This window comes from Exophiala xenobiotica (genome assembly GCF_000835505.1).
Source record: "Exophiala xenobiotica strain CBS 118157 unplaced genomic scaffold supercont1.5, whole genome shotgun sequence".
NCBI lineage: Eukaryota > Fungi > Ascomycota > Eurotiomycetes > Chaetothyriales > Herpotrichiellaceae > Exophiala > Exophiala xenobiotica.
The window spans coordinates 39506-60416 of NW_013562490.1; the positions used below are offsets into that span (position 1 = coordinate 39506).

General features: G+C 41.7%; 6 protein-coding genes across 15 annotated transcripts; 3 read left to right on the forward strand and 3 right to left on the reverse strand.

The window, feature by feature from the left end:
* Positions 1-625: 625 nt before the first annotated feature.
* PV05_07706 lies at positions 626-3751 on the reverse strand. 10 transcript variants are annotated; one of them, XM_013457163.1, is made up of 9 exons: positions 3488-3751; positions 3304-3435; positions 3171-3223; positions 2203-3117; positions 2012-2155; positions 1608-1958; positions 1375-1544; positions 1262-1322; positions 626-1205 (listed from the first exon to the last, which is right to left on the reverse strand). In XM_013457163.1, the coding sequence occupies exons 1-9, from the start codon at positions 3654-3656 to the stop codon at positions 1017-1019; spliced, it is 2184 nt and encodes a 727-aa protein (XP_013312617.1). In that variant the 5' UTR covers positions 3657-3751; the 3' UTR covers positions 626-1016. The 10 variants fall into 10 exon arrangements, with proteins under 10 accessions (XP_013312617.1, XP_013312613.1, XP_013312610.1 ...); XM_013457159.1 differs by having other exon boundaries at positions 2203-3223; XM_013457156.1 differs by having other exon boundaries at positions 3171-3435.
* Positions 3752-4524: 773 nt separating this feature from the next.
* PV05_07707 (uncharacterized protein) lies at positions 4525-6315 on the reverse strand. Its single transcript, XM_013457164.1, has 6 exons — positions 5918-6315; positions 5709-5865; positions 5443-5653; positions 4995-5392; positions 4858-4941; positions 4525-4800 (listed from the first exon to the last, which is right to left on the reverse strand). The coding sequence occupies exons 1-6, from the start codon at positions 6055-6057 to the stop codon at positions 4672-4674; spliced, it is 1119 nt and encodes a 372-aa protein (XP_013312618.1). The 5' UTR covers positions 6058-6315; the 3' UTR covers positions 4525-4671.
* Positions 6316-8871: 2556 nt separating this feature from the next.
* On the forward strand, positions 8872-9082 carry PV05_07708 (uncharacterized protein; the record flags this gene model as incomplete). The annotated part of the gene is made up of 2 exons (XM_013457165.1): positions 8872-8922; positions 8984-9082. The coding sequence occupies 2 exons, from the start codon at positions 8872-8874 to the stop codon at positions 9080-9082; spliced, it is 150 nt and encodes a 49-aa protein (XP_013312619.1).
* A 1-nt stretch (position 9083) lies between these two features.
* On the forward strand, positions 9084-9443 carry PV05_07709 (uncharacterized protein; the record flags this gene model as incomplete). Its single annotated transcript, XM_013457166.1, has 1 exon — positions 9084-9443. The coding sequence occupies one exon, from the start codon at positions 9084-9086 to the stop codon at positions 9441-9443; it is 360 nt and encodes a 119-aa protein (XP_013312620.1).
* Positions 9444-9651: 208 nt separating this feature from the next.
* On the forward strand, positions 9652-10490 carry PV05_07710 (uncharacterized protein; the record flags this gene model as incomplete). Its single annotated transcript, XM_013457167.1, has 4 exons — positions 9652-9722; positions 9777-9930; positions 9985-10095; positions 10404-10490. 4 exons carry the CDS (start codon positions 9652-9654, stop codon positions 10488-10490), a joined length of 423 nt encoding a protein of 140 aa, XP_013312621.1.
* Positions 10491-10757: 267 nt separating this feature from the next.
* Positions 10758-11698, reverse strand: PV05_07711 (uncharacterized protein; the record flags this gene model as incomplete). Its single annotated transcript, XM_013457168.1, has 2 exons — positions 10758-11516; positions 11576-11698. 2 exons carry the CDS (start codon positions 11696-11698, stop codon positions 10758-10760), a joined length of 882 nt encoding a protein of 293 aa, XP_013312622.1.
* Positions 11699-20911: the final 9213 nt, after the last annotated feature.

Sequence of the window (20911 nt, forward strand, 5' to 3'; positions counted from 1 at the left end):
TAACTAAGTCGACGCGACATTAGATTAAGTTTCGCTTCGAGGGTTTATCGGTCTAGCGTGATATCGTTAACTATAGTTAAGAAAGAGTCCCAACGAAACGAGAAGAATACTTACGTTTAAGTACGTTAAGGATAACGAATAAATTCTAAGGAGAGGAAAGTATTACGAACTAATTTACGACTAAAGTAGAGGCCTTAACGCCGCGCTATATAGAGATAAGGAAGGTAGAAGAACCGAGGAGATAGCCTTATCCTAGGGAAGGCTAGGTTACGTAATACTAAATTATTAATCTATCGCCCTAGTAGCTTTATATAAAGTAGATAAAGCAATAGATTATATAAATTATATAACTATATATATAAAGTTATTTTATAGCTTTACTACGTAATTAACTTCGTTTACGATTATATCTATATATTTTAAATATCGATTAGCTTCGCTCTAATATAGCGACCTACTTATATACTCGTGCTCTTATAGATATATACTCTATATTTCCTACTTACTAAGGAACCCTTATCTCGTAATACTTTAGCGTAAAGCGATTTATAATATCTAGAAGTAAAGTAAATAGAGCAATAAATTATATAAATTATATAACTATATATACGAAATTATTTTATAGCTTTACCTTATAGTTAACTTCGTTTACGATTATATCTATATATTTTAGATATTGATTAGCTTCGCTTTAGTATAGCGACTTGCTTATATACTCGTGCTCTTACGGATATACACTCTATACTTCCCACTTGCTAAGGAACCCTTGTCTCGTGACACCCCAGCGTGGAGCGATTCGTAACACTTGGCCTGCCACACACACGGAGTCAGACTTGCATCTATCGACCTATGTAAAACCATTCATCGCTTGCGTATAGACTTATTTTAGGCCTGGCCTCGCTGCTTTCTCTGCTGCTTTACCTTTAGGCGCCGGAAAGCCTAGCATGATTGCCCTGGGTGACTCTACCCGAAAACGTCGCTCGTAGCATAACGACTTCGATTGTCCTTGCCATGTGCTAACGAAGAAGAAGGCTCACTACTGCTGCGTAGAAGGCAACTGAGTATGAGAGAGTGGGAATCACAATACGTCTGGCCATCGATGTTCCACGAGCAGTCGCGTCCGGATTATTGGCGGCGTCCTCGATCGATCCCACCATACTTTGCATTCGTTCCTCATCCTCAACAAGTACCACTGCCATTCCGCTCTGTAAAGAAGTGCCCATCAGCTTCTGTAATCCGGACGTCGCCATATATAACATACCACTTGATGCCACTGCACATGGCAATGGAATAACCAAGCTCCTGGATTGTCGGTAATATATCTAGAACGTGTTCGCTATCAGTACTCCTAGTTCATGCCGCATTGTGTCATACCTGATAACGGCCCACCCTGATGGCGGCAAGTCTATGGTGTCTCGATAGGGAGGATTGTTTAAATTTATCATGGATGAAGGCGCGTCCGTGACAGAGAGGTACGGAAATACACCTGCACCCGACCCTAGAAGCCAGAATTTGTGACCATGAAGGTGCATGGGATGCCCCATCTGTCCAAGCTTGGGTCAGCTGCGACATTATCTTGGCATCATCGAGAAAGGAAGACATCCTACCGTATCCATCGAATCAGTCGCAACGTACATGATAAGATCAATGGTCGAGTTGCTGGGCATGTGAAGAGTGGTAACAGCGTCCCAGCCATCAGATGCATTCCCGTACAATATGGGTCTTTGTGGTTCCGAAAACGGTTGGCTGTTAATGACCCAGGTTACAACATCGGTTTGCCCAATGGCAAAGAGTTGTGTCACATCTGATGGCCCGCTTGGGGGCACATTTCCCTCATAGGGTGCAAGTTTCTGACCGTCCAACTCGGAAGCGTTAAGCATTGCCGACCCATTCACGAGCATCCAGGTCAAAGTGGCATCATCCACTGTGCCCATGTTGGTCATATTGGTGCCATTGGTCTGTAATGGGTTAGCAAGATCAGTAATCAAGTGCTGGAGTTTTAGCCCCTTACCTGGTAGGACAGGATCGCTTGGCCTTCGATGACTTGCTGCATATCGCCGTATGGATACGAAGCAAAACGTAGGTAGTAATTTCCTGGCTTCTGATCGAATCTCACCATCACTGAATATCGCTGGCCGATGGAGATGTGTAGAACCTATTATACTTATTATGACCATTCGATAAACCACCGCACAAACTGACCTGGACCTCTTGCGGCTCCACATAGAGTCCGTCTGCAGCGTAGACGAACATGGAGTGACCATCAAGTGAGACACTCAGTCTGCTTACGGCACCTGCGTTAACCAGATGAACAGCTGCCCAACCCTGAGAAGCATCAACATCAAACATGAATTGCTCTGACGTGGTGTTGCTGCATATCTCTGGTGGGAGAGAGCTTGCGTTGAAGCCTGGCTTGAACATCATTTGCATACTGCAACCTTTGGGACCAAGACTGGACATGTCTGCTATGCCTGATACAGTGGCCATCGATGACGTGGAGGTGTTCGTGGCCGGCAACATGCTCAAACCACCAGAGACTGTAGAGTCTGCTGCTGTGATTGTTGCATGATCTGATCGTTTGTGCATGCTCATGGACGTATCCATCGACATTGAGTCCATCGAAGTGGACGATGATGACATTGTATCCATCAGCATATCAGACATAGTGTAAGACGCTGTAGGCATCGGTGTACTCAGAGGGTCATGAGGATCGCTCGCGACGATGGATTCTAATCCCAACCCTGGTCCGGCTTGAAGGATACTTTCAGGCAGACACTGTACTCTTCCATATCCATTTGCGAGAAGGCTGTCGACGCATTGAGGGAATGCGCCGGTGGTAAAGTATTCATCGTAGATCACATCTGAGAGCCGATGATACCAGTCGGTCAGCAGAAGTGGCGTGGCGGCTCGCTCGGCTTGTAGCATCACTTCTAATTCTGTGCTATCTCGAGCAAGGCTCTCGAATGGGCGGCGGCGCGATGGCGAAGGATGTATTAGAAGTGGCCCGCGTACGGCATCGTTATAATAGGCTCTGAAATGAGAGTGATACCAATAGATGCCATATTCTGACCCTGTCGAGAACCGATAAGTGAAATTCCCTTGGGGCGGAATTGGAAACTGCATCAGTATCAGCACTGTAAAAGCTACCGGTTTGCGCTAAATCAATTGACCTGAGTGACACCGGGAACGCCGTCCATGCCTGGTGTACCACGTTGAAGAAGGCCTGTAATTCACCTCTTAGTCTCTCACTTCAATGACACGAAAGTGATGCGCAAAGAACTCCGTCTTGAGGAAGGGACCGACCATGCCAGTGGATTGTTTGTTCGACCGGAAGATTATTTTGCACAAAGATGTCTAAGTCATCTCCCTCCACAGCCTCAATCAATGGACCAGGCTGCTGATCGTTGATGAGGTAAACTTCGCGGGACACCCCATCTATGGTGCTGTCAGGAAGAGGCCAACGAATATGCCCGATTCAAACACTAACCTGGTGCTCTAGTGCCAGGATGTAACGTGAGATTGTACGAACGAAGGGCGGCATGGATCCTCTGCGGTAGGGAAGATAGGAGGAAGACGATGACATATGAAAACAATTGCATACTGTTCAGCAGCCTATAGGTATAAAATAGTGGTCGACCGCCACGAGAGAGGGACATCTGCTTTTTTACACATATCCCCTCCAGGTGCAGTATTGGATCGGATTAGGCTCCTGGGAGCAGTGGCGATCTACTGCGGCCTTTTTGCGTATTCTTGGCACTTGAGCTAATACACAAACAAGTGCCCCTTGCCTTGGAATTTGCAGTGTAACACGAACCATTACGAGGGGCCGAGACGAATGACTCTGAGCGATTAAGATCAGGTACGTTGCAACGTCCAGCTAGCGCAGACCTAGCTCTTGCACTTATGGAGCCTCTACGAGCTCAGCACAAAGTGGTCAGCCCGTATACGCCAAGACATACTGCATCATGGACCTAGAATGCGAGTATTTTGCGTTTTTCAGCCATCATTGATCCCTCCCACGGCAGACTGGAATTAGTGGAGAATCAGAACCAACCTAAAGGCACCCACAGCCCACAGTATCTAACGCTCTAGAGCATCACTAAACCTGCGACGAAAATCGGATATCTTCGGACTAGTTCATTAGACTAGTCCTTTATTAAGAGAACGGACCACTAAGGCTAGTATCACGACGTCAGGACCTAAGTAACCCAGCGGCCAGTATCGTTAAGGGATGCGGATAAGGTAGTAAATATCCATCACACTGGATCTAGCTAGCTACATACTATGACATCGATTCAGCGCTTGAACAGCACGCAACGCTGAGCTTCGAATGGATGCGTGGAGCACAATCGATGCTAAAACGTCATATAAATGTCAAAAGTTGCGGTAATTGTCCTTGCTATCCTTGCTTAGCATAACTCCTTACGTCGAGTTCGATAAAAGAGTGATAATCGTGGAATGAGATATCATCGTCAGTGAGTGGGATGACATCTTTCTGACGAGGGTATCGAATCGTAAAAGGAACAAGGTCAAGAATATGCCATTGCTAAATGTCCATTAAGGTCTTTTCGGCCACCAAACTACATAGAGAAACATTATCTCTCGACCTTTATAAGGATGAATCTGTTGATCTTGTTTTGCCTCATTCCATCCCTATCTATCGTGCATTTTTCAACTAGCTGTATACTTCACTATCATACCCATATCGCGATGGTTGAGTGTCTGACAATGATGAACCCAGGTGCCGGGGTTGTCCACAGACATTACTAACGATCGTGTCTGCGCAGGAAGCACGTTGATCTGTCAGAGTTATGGGTCAGTACATCGTGAACGATGCGAACCATGGGACTTACTTACGACATCAACCCGCTGCTGTGCATGGAGAAGTGTATTTCCATGCCAATGTGGTGTATGGACGTTCAGCACATCGCCTAGCGCTTCCTTGAGTGATCCGAGTTAGTGTGAAGAACGGATTTGATTTGATATACACTTACCACGTGCCAGGCTGCCTGTCGGCCTGCCGTGAGGTTGATTCCCATAAGATTACCAAACATGTAGCCGTTAATGCTGTGTTTCAAGTTGCTTTCTTGGAAGCCACGGTCCATACGTGTAACCTGGAGTTGACGTTCAGAAACGCTGGTCCTGTTCAAGATATTCTCGTCGATATAGTACGATTCGTTCTCATTGACGATTAGAAAGAGTGTCAAGACTTCTTCAGTGAGGTTCGATCCTGGTGGGGCAGGCACGTCCAAGGTATGCTTCGCTAATTCTCCTGGACGATAGATAATGGACGCGCCTACTAGACCGCTGAACACGTCTTGCGTGCCTGCAGCATCCGAATGATAGGTCCACGCCAGTCCAGGAGGATCTAGTGGCCCCGGACCCGATCGTTCTGTTATGGCCATTAGCTCTTCTTCTCGCTGTCGTCCAAAAAAAGTTTACCTGGCACTTCCCACGTGTAAGTCCAGGTCATACCTGGAGGTACAGCATTGCCGCCAAACATCTGCCCTGCGGCTGACAGTCCTTCGTCGCTTTTTCGATAGCGGAACCCATGTGGATGCATTGTATGATTGTGAGAAGCCATATTGCGGAACACAACCTTGACGGTGTCGCCAACTTCAGCGCGGATTATGGGGCCTAGCATGCCGAGCCACTATTGAATAAAATTAAAAAATGCACTCCATTATAGGTCGTAGGCTGAAACATACCTCAGGGCGAGCTGCTTGTGTACTAAACGTCCCATCAGTGTATTCGCGAAAGAGGGCTTTCTTGTAGATGTGCCCGATTCTTTGTCCATCGTTGCCTGCAACCGCAGCGGCTTGAGGCGACTCGACGATTGTGGCTCCGTTGATCATATCCATGTTGCTGGACCTTGTTAGTCAAGTTCACCTAGCATGCTCCTGGCGGTGAGACAAACGTAGGCATATAATCCCAGTCTTCTTCCACGGCAGCCACATAATATGTCCTCGTAGTTCCATTGGAATAATTTGCGGCAGATGCACATGAGGAAAGCAAGGAGAGGAGGAGCAGATGAATGGTAAAAGATGAAGAATGCATTGTGGGATTGTTGCCAAGAGGGTCAAAAAGGCAAACGAGTTAGACAAGGTCTGTAGACAGTGGCCGTCCGTTATGTAGGGGTTCCAACGCTTTAACGCCATAGGAGATGTACTGCGCAGCCGTACGTAGAGGAAGATACGTCATACAAGGCTCATGCAAAAGGTATGGGTAGATTGGAGTCGCATAGCGAAGGCGTGATACTAGGGTTTGTATAAATTGGATGTCTAACCAGGAAAGGCAGGGAGCCGCCCAAACGAGGCGAACTAGCGGCAGACCATGTCGTGTAAGCTCTGATTTTGCCCCGGTTGGGCATCGATGTGTCTTAGCCTTCGTGGGGAAATGAAAAGTGGAATCTACGCACAATGCACTCATATGATGGATTCTTCGCTCACTTGTAATACCTGCCATGTTCGCAACCTTCCGGAAATGTTAGGCACGCCTAGGGGTAGGCGAGTATTTGTCCGCGTCGCTGTGAAGGATGTTTAGCGTACCAAAAAGTTGTGACTCTCGCCAAAGTGGTCCACAGGCGCAGCAGCCTCTCGTGCAGGAGAGAACCCATCAGCAGCAGTGTCAAACCCCGTTAGCCTAGCTGCTGAGCTGATCAGCCCGTAGTTTATTGGCTTTCCTGCGCGGTTTGTGCGTGATTCGAGACTATTGGTTGGTCAGGCATAATGCGGTCTCTACCAAGTAAGGGGCGACGACAATTGAGGCTCTTGTGCTGTTGGAAATCGCCTGACGGAAGGCGCCACTTGACCAATCGGAAAGCAACCCACAGCAGAGTAAAACATCTCGTGCCGAGCGGGCCAGAATCCACCTGGAACCAAGATCGGGGAATGGCAACCCTCCCGGGAGCTCAGGCCAGAGCACCTAACGGCATCGAGAGAGTTTTGTGCCCTCTATGGCTTAGCGTTTCGCGAAGTAGTCGTGGTCGAAGTAGGCTTTAATCCCCCTGATAAGCACACGGATGAGCCAACCGCCGGCGCTCGAGAAACTGTCCTGATTGAGTCCGCACAAGCATTCTTTCACTTCTGAAGCCGGTTATACGTGGAAGTCTCAGGGAACTGGGTATCCACATGACACCGTCGCTATCGCTGTCCGATGAGAGTTTATGGGAGCTAATATGAGGTTCCACGGCAGTAAATGGCTGCCTTCCGCCTCAGTATAACCTCAAGCATCGAAGTTGTTTTGACTGTGGAGGTCTATAACATGCTGCGCACGTATTTGCAGCTTTTCTATCTGGGGGTGAGCCAATTTGAAGTAGTTATTACCTTTAGTTAGACTGTCAAGGGCAATAACAGCCCTTGTCTTGTTCTCTTGTGGCGCCGGCCGCGTATGTTATCTCAAGACTTGCGATGTCCTTCTATAGATGCTTCCAACACCGGTTCAAACATATTCATCTCCGGAGAGTAGGGAGGCCGGTGGTCTAGTTTATTAGTGCCTTGTTTGGGCGGGCTTTACACGCGTATTAACCCGAGACACTCGACCATGTCCCAAAGACGCTGATCCCCGTTTTGTGTCTGGGGTTGCAGTGCAACTGAAGAGAGGCTGGCACACAAAGGGTTCGGTGCTTTCGCGCAATTTTTGCGCTCGGGCCAAAGCACTGACCAATCCACCCAACTAGCAAGCGTGCTACATCCCGTGGCGTTATCTCATAACCGGGCGTGGGCAGCTGAAAGGCTGCTCATATGTCTACGACATCTTCAGTGCCAATCCGTGAATTTGAAAACTCCACCACTTCTACCTCTTACAAGCTAGTACCACAGTAGTTGCAGTCGTGACCAAAGTTCTATGGCCATTGTCGGCCCCAGAAATGGCGGACTTATTGGTCAGTAATGGCGCGGGATCAAGTTCCTTTGTTTCATGGACAAATGCCTTAATCCATCCGTATCCTCGATGTGGGGCAGCCTCAAGCGTCGAGAAGGTTCGTTTGCGAGTAATCTGCGATTCATGCCGGTTACCAGCGTGTTGTCGTTCGAAATGAGTGTATGCTCACACATCCCGATGACACCTGAGCGGGGCGCGGAAACTGGTGATGCGTGGTTTGTGCCTTTTTTAATGCCCAAAATGCTTGTGACCGCATGACCCCTCTCTGGGCGCTTTGGTCGTGATCCTTAATAGTAATGTTCAGTTGTAACCCTGTATCTCGCCAATGAGACTAGTGGGGATGTTAGACCTCCACTGCTGTCACTTCTTCCGTTGCCTGGAAGTGTCAACTCGACAGAGTTTTGAAAATATTGGAACACGCGGAAATGGCTCGGAGTGTCGTCAAGCAAGTCGTAGAGTGCACAGCAGCGGGTATCCTTGGCCACGCCTGGCTAAGGGAGGAATAACGAATAACAAATGGGCAATCGCGACGGCTGGAACATGGGCAGGGCTCTGCTTCCTCGCTTTTGATTCCTGGTTCCGTTTTCTGATTCCTGGTCTTCTTTTTCCCTGCTTCTGCTTCTGCTTTTGAACCCTTGGCCTTCTCCGTCCTATCATCTCCCTCATCGTCCCCCGGCTCCTGCTTTTACTCAATCCTTTACAACTTGTCCCAAGCCACCAAACACTTTTCATTGGAGCTAAGGTCTTATTGACTTCTCGACCACCAAAGATATTGCGGCAGACGTGAAGCGGATCACCACGAATAACGCACACGGTGTCGTCGTCACTGCCTTTTCACCAGAAGCTTATGAAACGGCTCCCACGCTTCTCCGACCACAAGGGACAATGGTGTGTGTAGAGCTTCCGCACCATGCAACCGCCATAGTCGGTGTGAAACCCTCGGCTGTTGTGATGACTGAGTTGCAGATTGTGAGAAGTGTGGTGGGAACCATGAAAGACGTCGATGAGGCGTTGGTTTTTATTGCCAGAGATCTGATGCATGTAAGTGACACTAAGCAGATGCTCGAAGTTGCTTTGAATGCTGCTAATGTTGAGACGATAGCCCGTTCTAACCAAAGGAACGCTGGGTGATGTGGACAAATACGCTCGTCGGATTCTGGAGGCGGAACAGGCTGGTCGCGTTGTGCTGAAGGTCACTTAGAATGGCGGACAGGGATCGTGGGAGAAATGGACGCGAGGGGAGTCGAGAGACGTCAGGGCTCAAAGGTTCTCGATGCTGCTTTAGTAATTCATGCTGCTTTGCGATTTCTCTTGCAGTTTGGGAATCTTCCCACTTTCCTCGACTGAAGCACTTCAACTTCATTCCTCCACATCTGTTAGCACCCAATACTTCGGCAACGCTACTCTGCAGCATCAGTCAGCAGCTTCCCAGACAGCTAGTTCGCCCGGCAATATGCGGAAACGATCCCTCATGCGGTGGTTGCCCTGATGTTGACAATGCGGCAATGTCAAATGCGCCGAACATTAACGTGCCCATTTACTTGCCGGCAAAGCAGCCATGACTCTATTTTGAGTTGATGGACGTGTTATACTCGGATCTTGTTATGGATATCAAGCATTACTTGCATGGGCTCGCGACAAGATCTATATATACCCGGTGGACACGGCGCCCTTCAAACATAGCCTTCCTCTCACAGTGCTGCGAGTCAAATCATTCTCGATATCTTACGACCTAGTTAGTAGACGGCTGCAACCCCCATATAACAAACCATGGCTCCAACGAAGAAAGTCATCCTCCACTACTTCGACCTCGGCAGCAAAGGCTGTGGAGAAGTCGTCCGGTAGCGCTTTTCGTCCTCCACCTCTCCTACCCACGCCGATCAGACTCCTCCCAGCTTGATCCTACGAGAACTCCGCATCAACTTCGAGGACAAGCGATATGCTTACAATGACACTTGGGCGAAGCTGAGCAAGACGTACCAGGAGAAAGGTCTGAGTGTCGCTGGCAAGCTCCCCGTCTTGGAGATGGACGGGCATATCTTGTCCCAGGTACGACCCCGATCTTGACGTTCAGGCATTACGTACTTGTTGTGACGCATCCAGCACATCCCGCTCCTCAGATATCTATCACGCTCAGCCGGTAACTACGATGGAAGTTCGAGCTACGACAACTGGCTGGCCGACGCCGTCTCCGACATCTACGTCGATTGGAGGGTATGTAGTCCCCAGCAACATCATGATCCTTTGATCTCAGACTAATCCCCCTTACCGGCCTGATGGGTCGCCAATCTCCCCGGAAAGGTGCCCAACTGCAAGACCGAAGTCGTTCCAAACTTCTACTCCATTTGGGATGACTTCTACTCTCGAAACCAGGATCCTTATCTTCTGGGAAGTGAGGCCTCGTATGTGGATTTGCGGCCTTTCAGGCTTTGGACAATGATGCAGCCGTCGGAGCTACTCCGGTAAGGGCGCCGCGCCCCCGTGATCTGAAATGTTGGGTTGCTGATGACTTTTTTATGTAGGCTGCCATGCCGGAGACGTTGAAAGCGCTAAAGAAAGCTATATCCGAGCGTCCCAATGTTAAGGAGTACATCGCTTCGAGACTGTGAGTGATCACTGTCTTGAACTAGCAAAGGCGACAGGTCGAACAGGAAGTGCAGCCATAAGGTGGTGGATTAGGGAAGACAAAAAGAAGCTCAGGCTTCTGTTGAAAGAGTGAGGCAACCGTCATGCCAGTGGATATCGCCTACATTACAGCTTGAATTGGCTGGCAGATCGAATCATCATGCCTGCGGACTGATTGTTTCGTTTTTAGCGCTCTACGGCCAATGCACTCCTGGCAGCACACGGTCGACATTCCTCATTCTATCTCCTAGCTACGACGTGCGATCCAAGCCTACAACGTTGAATCTGAAAAAATTTTCCGGATCCATCTTCCTCTTCAAAGCCTGCAATCTCTCCCAATGTCCATCTGGGAAACACTTCCTGGCCTCGATACCCTTCGCAACAAGGACAATGTACCCACCCTCAAACGTCTGCTTGAGTCTTCTTGCATCCGCATGGAACGAAACAGCCCAGTCACCAGACTCTTCGGCGAAGTCTTCGACCACAGAAGTGCCGATGATTTCGATCATGATGTGCTTTTCCCGGTACGCAAAGGATGAATTAGTCTTTGATGCCAGTGCCGCGCCACGGATGTGGTGTACCACCCACAACGTCGCAGGGTTTGGTGGAAGGTTAGTCGTGTACTTGACCAACACGTTCCTTACCTCTTGGTCGAATGCTGGGACCATGATACTCGCAGGGCCGCCCAACGCAAAGACACCGTAAGGCGGCGTGGCTTTGCTCTGCGCTTCAAGCCACGCAGGCACAGTCATCTCCGCAACGGTATTCATGAAAATCGGACCCAGATTGTGCATCTTTTCGAGAGCGGCTTTTGCTTTGACGATGTCTCCTGATGCCCAAAGGAACGAGCAGAAGAGCGCTTTTTCGGCGTTGGGCACCTTGCAAACCCCGACATCTAGGCTTAATGCATCGGGGATGCCTTCGTCGAGGAGGTCCTGGTAGCGTTGTAGGAAGTCTGCTAGCATGGACTCTTCGGGACCCATGTGGTAGATGAGCACGCTGGCGAAGACCTTTTGTTGTCTGCAGTTGGCTCATTGTCGACGACGCTGTAGGTTCATTTAAGACATACCTTTTTGAGTCGGTAGATCTTGATCTTCAAGCTCACTATAACGCCAAATGCACTGCCCGCACCTCTGATCCCATAGAGCAAGTCCTCATCCGCGTCGAGAACTCTGCCTTCGTGATCAACCATCCGTGCCCCAATCAACTGATCTACACCCAGACCAAAGACGCCTTCAAACGGCCCATATCCTCCATGCGTCGCCCACCCGACCCATCCGACGGTATTCGAAGCACCGAATGCTGTAGCATGTCCAGTCTTTGCGAACACACCCGCAAGATCCTCCGCTAAGACACCACCGCCAATGATGGCAGCATGTCCCTAATCAACGATTTCAACCTCTTTCATGTCTCTCATGTCGATGACCAAGGCTCCAGGTGGTCCAGAGCGGCCTTGAAAGTCATGGCCACCAGCACGGACGGCAATGGAGATGCCTGCTTCGTTGGAGTAAGCGACTAAAGAGCTCACTTGTTGCTCTGTCTGAGGTCGAACGATGGCTACCGGGCTGGAAGGGTTGCCCTTCAGTACAAGGCAGCTAGTTGGTCGAACCCCTCGTCGCTAGGTGTATACAGTGGGACATCTGGGTATTTTTGCTTTAAAGCTGCGACAGCGGGACGTCAGTTGCCATGTTAGCCATGATCGGCTATGTTGGTAATGTGCCAGCCGAAATGGGTTGAGGCTGGCCGAGGCTGACTCGGGTATGGCTGTGGTGGTGAATAGTGCCGGTTGAGCTCTTATACCATGACGATCAGCACGTCCATTGCCCGCATCTTATTTTTGTTCGCGCCCCTTCGATAGCAGAGCACCTTAACAATTTGGTCACGATGACGTTTCCGAAGGTACTGTGAGCTGGCGAAAACGAACATACTTGTCACAGGGCAAGGAACTGACACGGTCCTTTTTGGTCATTTGCCCATACCATAGCACTTTACTCCATACCATCACAATACTAGATCTTGTCCGCAACTGTGCTCGGCTAAGTAGCCACAAGGAAAGAAAAGTTATTTGTGTTTTCGTGAAACTCGCAAGTATACTTCCTTTTCGGACAACTTTGCCCGCCGCCCGACCTCGCTGGACGAACAAGTGAGCCAGCAACCTTTACCATCCCCTGTCAGCGACCTCAGGGATCCCCAAGTAGTTGGCCAGACCCCTTCTGTGATCGAAACATCCTGACTCCATGGAGACCGTACACCGCTCTTCTCCCCTCTACCACCCAAGCCTCCGAAGCGGAAACGAGAACCAGAACAGCAACTAGGCTCCGCCTCTTTCAAACGACCGCGCACGACTTGTCCCGGAAAATCTGTTCAGGACGTTGACTCTTTTGCTTGTTGAACGCCGTCACATTCATGGTCGCGAGGATACTTTAATGGAAGTGGCGAAATGGGTTATTTATTGGCGAGAAAGAAACCTGCCGCCTCACTTGGCCGAATGCGATCGGATAGCGAGTCTGGCGCACCCAGCTCAACCACATCGAGCGACCAAAAGGCCAGCGAGGAGAAAAGAACTACTTATAGGGACGCACGTTGTGAAGGTCTACTCACGGTAAAAGGCAGTTTCATGGATGCATCAGACATTAGTGTTGACCATAAAAGCAAGACCATAATTCAAGGGCTCCTGGAGAAAGCGCAGCCCTACCAAAGGGCTCGCTGTTTCGTGAGGACCTGTTCAACTCAACCTTCCGTAAGATAGGGGACAGAAATGAAACCCGGGTGATCCGACACATTTCTCACCTGATCGTGCCCTTGTGTGGTTGTAGCGGCGGAAGAGATTGATTAACTAACTAATCTAAGAGGGAAAGACTGGCCGCTATATGTAGTCACTCGTAACTGAGCGCAAGGAGGGGGAATACTAGGCTGGGCAAGTATCCCGACGCTAATATCACATCCTTCTCTACTTCCTTACGAGTATCTGTGAGTCACGTGTTCTTGTTGTTCTACTAAGCTATAGGGCTCGCAACGTATTATATCTTCCCTTCTTTCCTTCTATTTTATTTCTCTCTCTTTTATAATATATAAAAGATATATCGTCTTTCCTATTATATTGTATTTTAGGGAGCAATAGTTTATTAAGGTCGAGAATAGCTCGTAACGATAGCGACGACGCCGCGTAAGGTATAGAAACCCTTAGACCCTAGCTCTTTCGTAAGGTTTAGAAGTTCTTATTTTAACTCTTTTATAGTTTCCTTAATTTACGTTATTTATAACTAATAAATTTAATATATAATAATAACTTAAGTTATTATATATTCTTACGACTAAAAAAGAGTAGATATATCTTATAAAAGAGATAGGAATAAGTAGTAATCCCTTAAGTTAGCCTCTAATATCCCATTAATTAGTTAGATATTATAGATATCTCTATATCCCGTAGAGAGTATCCCTCCTAGCTCGATACGTATAGATTCGCGTAGATTCTACGGGGTTCGAACCCTATCGTCGTTAATCTTAGACCCTTTTTACGTATCTCTATAACTATACTAGTATAGTTTATTAATTAGACTCGCTAAATTCTAACTAATAATTAACTATTACGCTCGTCCTTTTATATTGCACTATAATTTTAAGAAGATATACTAATTTATAGTTATTATAGATCGTTTCGAGAGCTTTCGCTTCGAATCGATAAGATCCTTTCTTTAATCTTTAATTAATATTTTTATAGTAATCTACAATAATTCGTAATAGCTAGTAATAATATATAATATAATGTATCGACTAACTTTACTATTACCGCGATCTCGCGTCGCTTAGATTGGTTGATTACTAACTATCCTAATATATAACTCGTTGTATTTCGACGTACCCCCGACTAGATTTAGTCCGTAATTAATTGTAAGTAAACTCCTTTCCTTTAGTTCGAAACTATTTATTAACGCTTATAATAGACTATACTAATTATATTAAGGTATATTATATATAATCGGTCGGAACCGTTAACAATCTTAGTAAGTTTCCTCTTTATTCCTTACGTATCTATTAGTAACTAATAGTAATAGGCTATATCTAGTATAGAAATATATAAGGTCTCTTCTTCTCTTGCTATTCGGTCGCTAGTAAACTTAATGGTAGTAAGTACTTCGTATTCCTTTGTAACTATTTATAATCGTACGAAATAGCTTATATATATTATTACTAGGGTTAGCGTATAGTTAACTACTCTCTTAATTAAAGTAAGTACTATTCGTTCCGCTCCGTTATATATATTAACGTATTAAAATACTATAATACTACTAAGCTACGTAAACGTACTAAGTAAATTTCCGTTAGTTTTTATATTAATTCGTAACTAATAGTAATTATAGAAAAGAGCGTAAAGATAAGGGTAAAGATAAATCGTAAGTACTTATAATTCGTATAAAACCTTTCGTAACTAATCGCAATAGTACGTCGGCCGGCGTAATTAATGACCACTCCTTATCTATATTAGTAACGATCTAAAAAGGTTCGTAAGAGCCTATAATCGCACGTATTTATTTATTACCGTAGAGTAATCTCTTTCTTTTTTAGAAAGAGTGTATATCTATACGAAATACGGCGTAATAAATAGTAATAAAATAATTATATAAAATTTTTATTCGTAAGATATCGTAAGGTTCGGTAATAACTATAGTTTATACTTTTCTTACTCTCTATCCTTTAGCTTTTTCTTCGTAGATTAAGGTCGTAGTTTATAACGAGTTATATCTCGTTAGTATTAAGTAATATTTACTACTAATTCCTTTTATTATATTAGAATAGGCGTCGCTCTTTTAACGCCCTTTATATTATTAATTATAATAGTAGATTTTAGATCGAAAGAGTCCGTAACTAAAAGATTATAATAATTAGATTTAATATCCTCTACTAAGACCTTAGGAGGAGATTTAGATATTAGTTCTCTTCCTTCTAATATAGTCTTATTTTCTTAATCCTAATTAATTTTAATCGTATCTAACTATAAGGGCTAGAACTATAAGGTTAGAATCTTCTGTTTATCTTAGTTTTCCTCCTCTATTTAATCTAAACGTACTTCTAGACATTTACCTAGATTAAGAGAAATAGTGGCTAACTCGTTATAAGAAGAAGTATTATTTTACTTCTTTTTAAAGAGTTTAGCTACTTCTAGACTAGCAGTATCAATTTAAATAACTTATTTACGTAACCTTCCCTAGATTTTCGAAGAATTCTAGAGCGTTTCGATTTGATCCCCTTATAATCTAGCTAAAATAAATCTCTAGCTATTAATTAATGTCCTAAGTTTATTACCTTTTAAGTTAACTAGACAATAAGTTCCTAACGGTATAGTCTTTACTACTCGATACGGACCGAACTAACGTCCTTTAAACTTATTGCGTTCTTCGGCTTTAATTAAGATCCATTAATTAATAGGAAAAGAACTCTCTTTAACGAGTTCCTTTCGAACCTTACTAGCTATAATAGCGCGATCGATTAAGTGTCGATTCGCTTATATATAAGTATATTATAGTATCTTAATTCTTTATAAAGTTATCTCCTAATCTTTTAAGATATTTAATTATTAAGGATTATTATCGTTAATAAGAAGTCTTAGTTAATAGTTAAATAAAAGATAATATAAGGATTTTTTAGTTGTTACGTAGATTCTAATCTATATAGTAAATAAGGTTTAAGATAGATATTAATTCTATAGAATAGTAGATTAGTTCGTAAAGAGATATATTAATATTATCCCTAGGAATCCATTGAAGTTCTCGATCTTTTCGTTCGTTCGCGGATAGTATAGTATTATTACGCGATATCTTATCTTTAATAGCGAGATATAATAGATTATTACCTTTCTCATTAGATTTTATTCGTTATCTAAGAGAATCTCGCGTAGTACTTCGTAAATTATTATAATATAATTATAGAGGAATTTTACAATTATTTTAACTTTAGTATCGAGTATAGCGAAAGCTACTAGCTATCTAGTAAAATATTCGATCGCCGTAATAATCCAATAGTTACCTATAAGTATTTTTAGTAGGATATCGATTAAATTAATCGCCTATCTATCGAAGATTTATAATATTTCTTTATTAAGGGTTTATAATTATTCTCTCTTTTACTTTAGACAGCTATATTAAGAAACTTAATACTATAGGTAACTACATATAAAGATATATATATCTTCTTAAAGAGAGGACTACTATCCTCGTCCCTAGATAATACTAAGAATACTAGGGTATTCGAGATATTTATATTCAATATATATTCGTTCGAGGAAGTTCGTATAAAAAGGTATTGGAATGTAAGGACTTTAGATATCGTTCTTAATATAATAGAGTATATTATCCTTAATAGTAAATAAGAATCGATTTTCGTATAATTTCGAGTAGATACGCGTAGATGGTTATTGTTCTTTTTAAAGTAATTTAATTATTGCTTTAGTCTATTTATTCTTTTTAAGGCCGCGTAACGTAGTAAATTAAGTTGTAAGGTTCTACGGTCCTTATCTTATAAGATTAGGACGTCGACTAATAGTATCTAAAGTAACTATTAAAGAACCTTTTCGATAGTAAATTTTTAAGTTATATTTAGAGAAATTAGTAATCTAACGAGTAAGTCGTTTCGTAGGGTTTCGTATCGTTTAGAGATATTTTAAACTTTTGTAATCTATAAAGATTATAATCGAATAATTATTTTTAATATAAATACATTATATATTTAAGGTATATTTAATCGTAAGTAATTTTTTTTTATAAATAAAATAATTAATTTCTATAGGCGTAAGCTTCTATCCTTCGTAAGTAATGAGATAAAGTCGTTTTAAGTCGTAATCCTCTTAAAGTAAGATCTTACTAATAGTTTATTTACTAGTATCTATCTTAATAAAAAATGATTATATTATATTTAACTATATTAAAATAAAGGTATTCGTAAAGGCTTATTTTAAAGATTAAAAAATATTCTTTATTATAATATTTTATTTAATTTTTCGAAACTTACGTTTTCTTTTTTTAATATTCGCTTTCTATAAAAGTAGAAATAATAGAACGTAAGTATATATAAAACTTTATATATATCTACGATAGTATAAAGCTAGACTAAAGAATTATCGAAGTTTATATACATTAGTTAGAACTAGCTATTAAAGAATAATATTGATCTTTATCGTAAGAGATCGAATCTATTCGTTTCTAATTATATAGCTATAGAATTTAAGTTCTTTTATAAGAAATTAATATTTTAAGGGTTTAATATATAAGAAATATATTTTAAGTATCTCGAAGATATTCGTAAGATATCGTAAATACTTAAAAAGATCGTTAAAGTAGATAAGTATATTATTAAGATATATAATTATAAATTTTACAATATATTCTTATAGAATATAGTTTATTAACGTCTAAAATATAACTAGTATATTATAAAGCCTAAATAGTATAGTGTAGTATTCGAACTTTCCTTCTTACGTATTAAACGTAGTTTTCTTACGACTATTGGGATATATCTAAATCTAGTAGTATTTTTATATAAGATCTAGTTTTAATAGAAATTTAGTATTCTCGATAAAATTAAGACATTCCTAAATTCAAGGTAAAGGATAACTATTTTTGACCGTAATAGCGTTTAACGCTTAATAATCGATATATATCCTTTACTTACTTTCTAGTTTTTTAACGAATAGGATAGAGAATCTCTACGAAGATATAGACTTATAAATAATACTCTATTATAGTATCTATATAATTTACTAACTTTACTTCGCGATATATATTAAGAAGAGAGGATACGTATTAATATTAATCGACGCGAAATTACTCGTAGAGATATAATAATCGTTTTAATGCGTAAAGAGAAAGATAGTAGGAAGTTCTTCCTTAAAAATCCCCTTAAATTATTTTAAAAGGGTATATAATAGTTTATTTTAGTCCGTAATCGTTAGCTAAACTAGTTTTTTAGAAATAATAGGAAAATCTTAACGAGGATATAATCCTTTAATATACCCTAGAAAGAGACTAGTTATCTTCTTTCTAAGAGCTCTAAAAGTCGTACGAAGGCTTAATAGTTAGGTAGTATCCGTATTAGTACGAATTAAGTTAGATAGGTTTACATTAATAAAAGAAAGTATATAGAGTATTTTAGATTTATTATAGACTTAAATTCTTATTTATTGCTAATCGATTTTAGGATTAGCGATTTATAACTATTCGAAACTAAGAATTAGGTTATACCTTAAAATTTCGAGTATATAGGCTATTAGATCCATAGAATACTAATAGATATAGAGCGTAAAGCGAGCTCTTTCTAAATTAGCGACGTATATATCATTAGCGACTTAAACCTAATATAGTAAAGAGTTAGTTTCGATCTCTATCTATAGTTTACGAGTAATATTAGTTAAAAGGTACTACTCTATAGCCCCCGAGTTAACTAAAACTTATATAGGTATAGAAGTTTAAGTTATACTCGTAATGCTTCGTAATTAATAGGTAATGGTATTTTATAGATATATCTTAAGGGTATAGACTTATTCTATTTTATATAATTAATCGAATTAGTTAGAATCCTTTTAATTCTACTGTTAGATTATTAATCTAGTTATCTATAGTATTCCTCTATCTATCTATAATTCTCTCTAGTCGTTATAAGGTTCTATAATAGTACGTAACTTTTCGAAACTCTTTAGTTTTCCTTTATTTTTTTATTATGATTAAAACTTTCTAATCTCTTTACTCTACTAGGGTTATCGTATACTAAAACCTTCTTAGCCTCGATAAAGTAGATCTTTATAAGTAATTAATATTAATTTTGTATAACTACGGAACTAATAGTTGATAGAGCTATATCTAAAGTAAGTAGTATTCCTTCGACACTAGTCTCACTATTCTTTTGTATCTTTACTAGATATCGCGATAGTATACGTTATAGTAAAATATACTAGCTTTCGTATATTATCTTAACGAGATATTTTAGAGAGAGTAAGGATACGACCTATCCTACATTATCCTACTCTTTTATAGATATATACTTTAGTAGTCTTAATCTATTATTATCGATTAGTATACTTAATATATTTAAATAAGGCTAAGTTATTCTATTTAGGGTATTCTATTATTCCTATTTAGATAATATTATTAAGGCTAGTGCGAAAATACTTCTTAATCTTTAATGTAGCCTTTTCCGATTAAATACGAGCTATAAGGTAAATTAAGTCTTAAGTATATTCTATAATAGGGCGATCGCTCTAGATATATATATATTACTAGTTACGTAGTTAAGATTACTTATTATTATCCTTAAAGGTCTCGTATAACTAAGTAAGGTAGTTAGTAATAGTAAGTATAGAATCGTAAGTTAATATATATATTCGATATATACGTCCTATAAGATAGATAAACGCTATTTCTATCTTCTTACGTTTACTTATCTAGTATCCTCGTCGATCGTAGAAGTTAATTTAGTTCGTAATGTCTCGTATATAGTCGTTGAATTAACTATTACTATAGTCGCTATTATATACGCGTAGTTCGCGTATCTTTAGCCCTTATAAAATAGAAGTATTGTTTATAACGCTATAACGTTATTCGCTAATATACGTATATATTTATAATATTTCGTTAAGTTATTTAATAGTAATACTATTAGACTAAATAAAGAGCGAAATACTATATAATACACTAAAAGGATTAGTATTAACGGGTATAAGGTTCTTATCTTAGCTACTAGGGTCGTTACTACTACTATTATTGGTATAGTCGACCTCTAGAGAAGAAGGAAGATTTATTCTATAATAGAAGAGTCTAGAAGAAAGAAGAGTTAAGGCGTATCCGTCCGTAATAACGGGGATCTAGTAAATCCTCCCTTTATTTCGTTCTCTTCTTTCTTCTCTAATATCCTTATTAGTTAAAAAGTCTTCTTTTCTACGAGACTTTAACTTTCTTACGCTATTACGTCTAATTATCGTATATTTTAGAGATTTTAGGGCCTTAAAGTCTACCTTGTCGATACTCTCCCTTTCTTTTTTGGAAACTAGATATATATAATTACGATATAATATAAATAGTTTCGTTACTACTTTACTAACCTCTCTAGTAAAAATCCCTTACGTTAAGGTGTTGAAATCGAGGTCGCTATCGTTATTAAAGTCGTCGTCGAGGGCCGTCGTCGATATAGAGGACAATAAAGGATCGAAGCAATTAGAATCGTTACGGGCGTATAAGACCTACTAACTGCCCTTACAAGAGAATACGGCCGCTCTTATAAGTAGGTTCGTTGCTACCACCTGTGGTTGTAGCGGCGGAAGAGATTGATTAACTAACTAATCTAAGAGGGAAAGACTGGCCGCTATATGTAGTCACTCGTAACTGAGCGCAAGGAGGGGGAATACTAGGCTGGGCAAGTA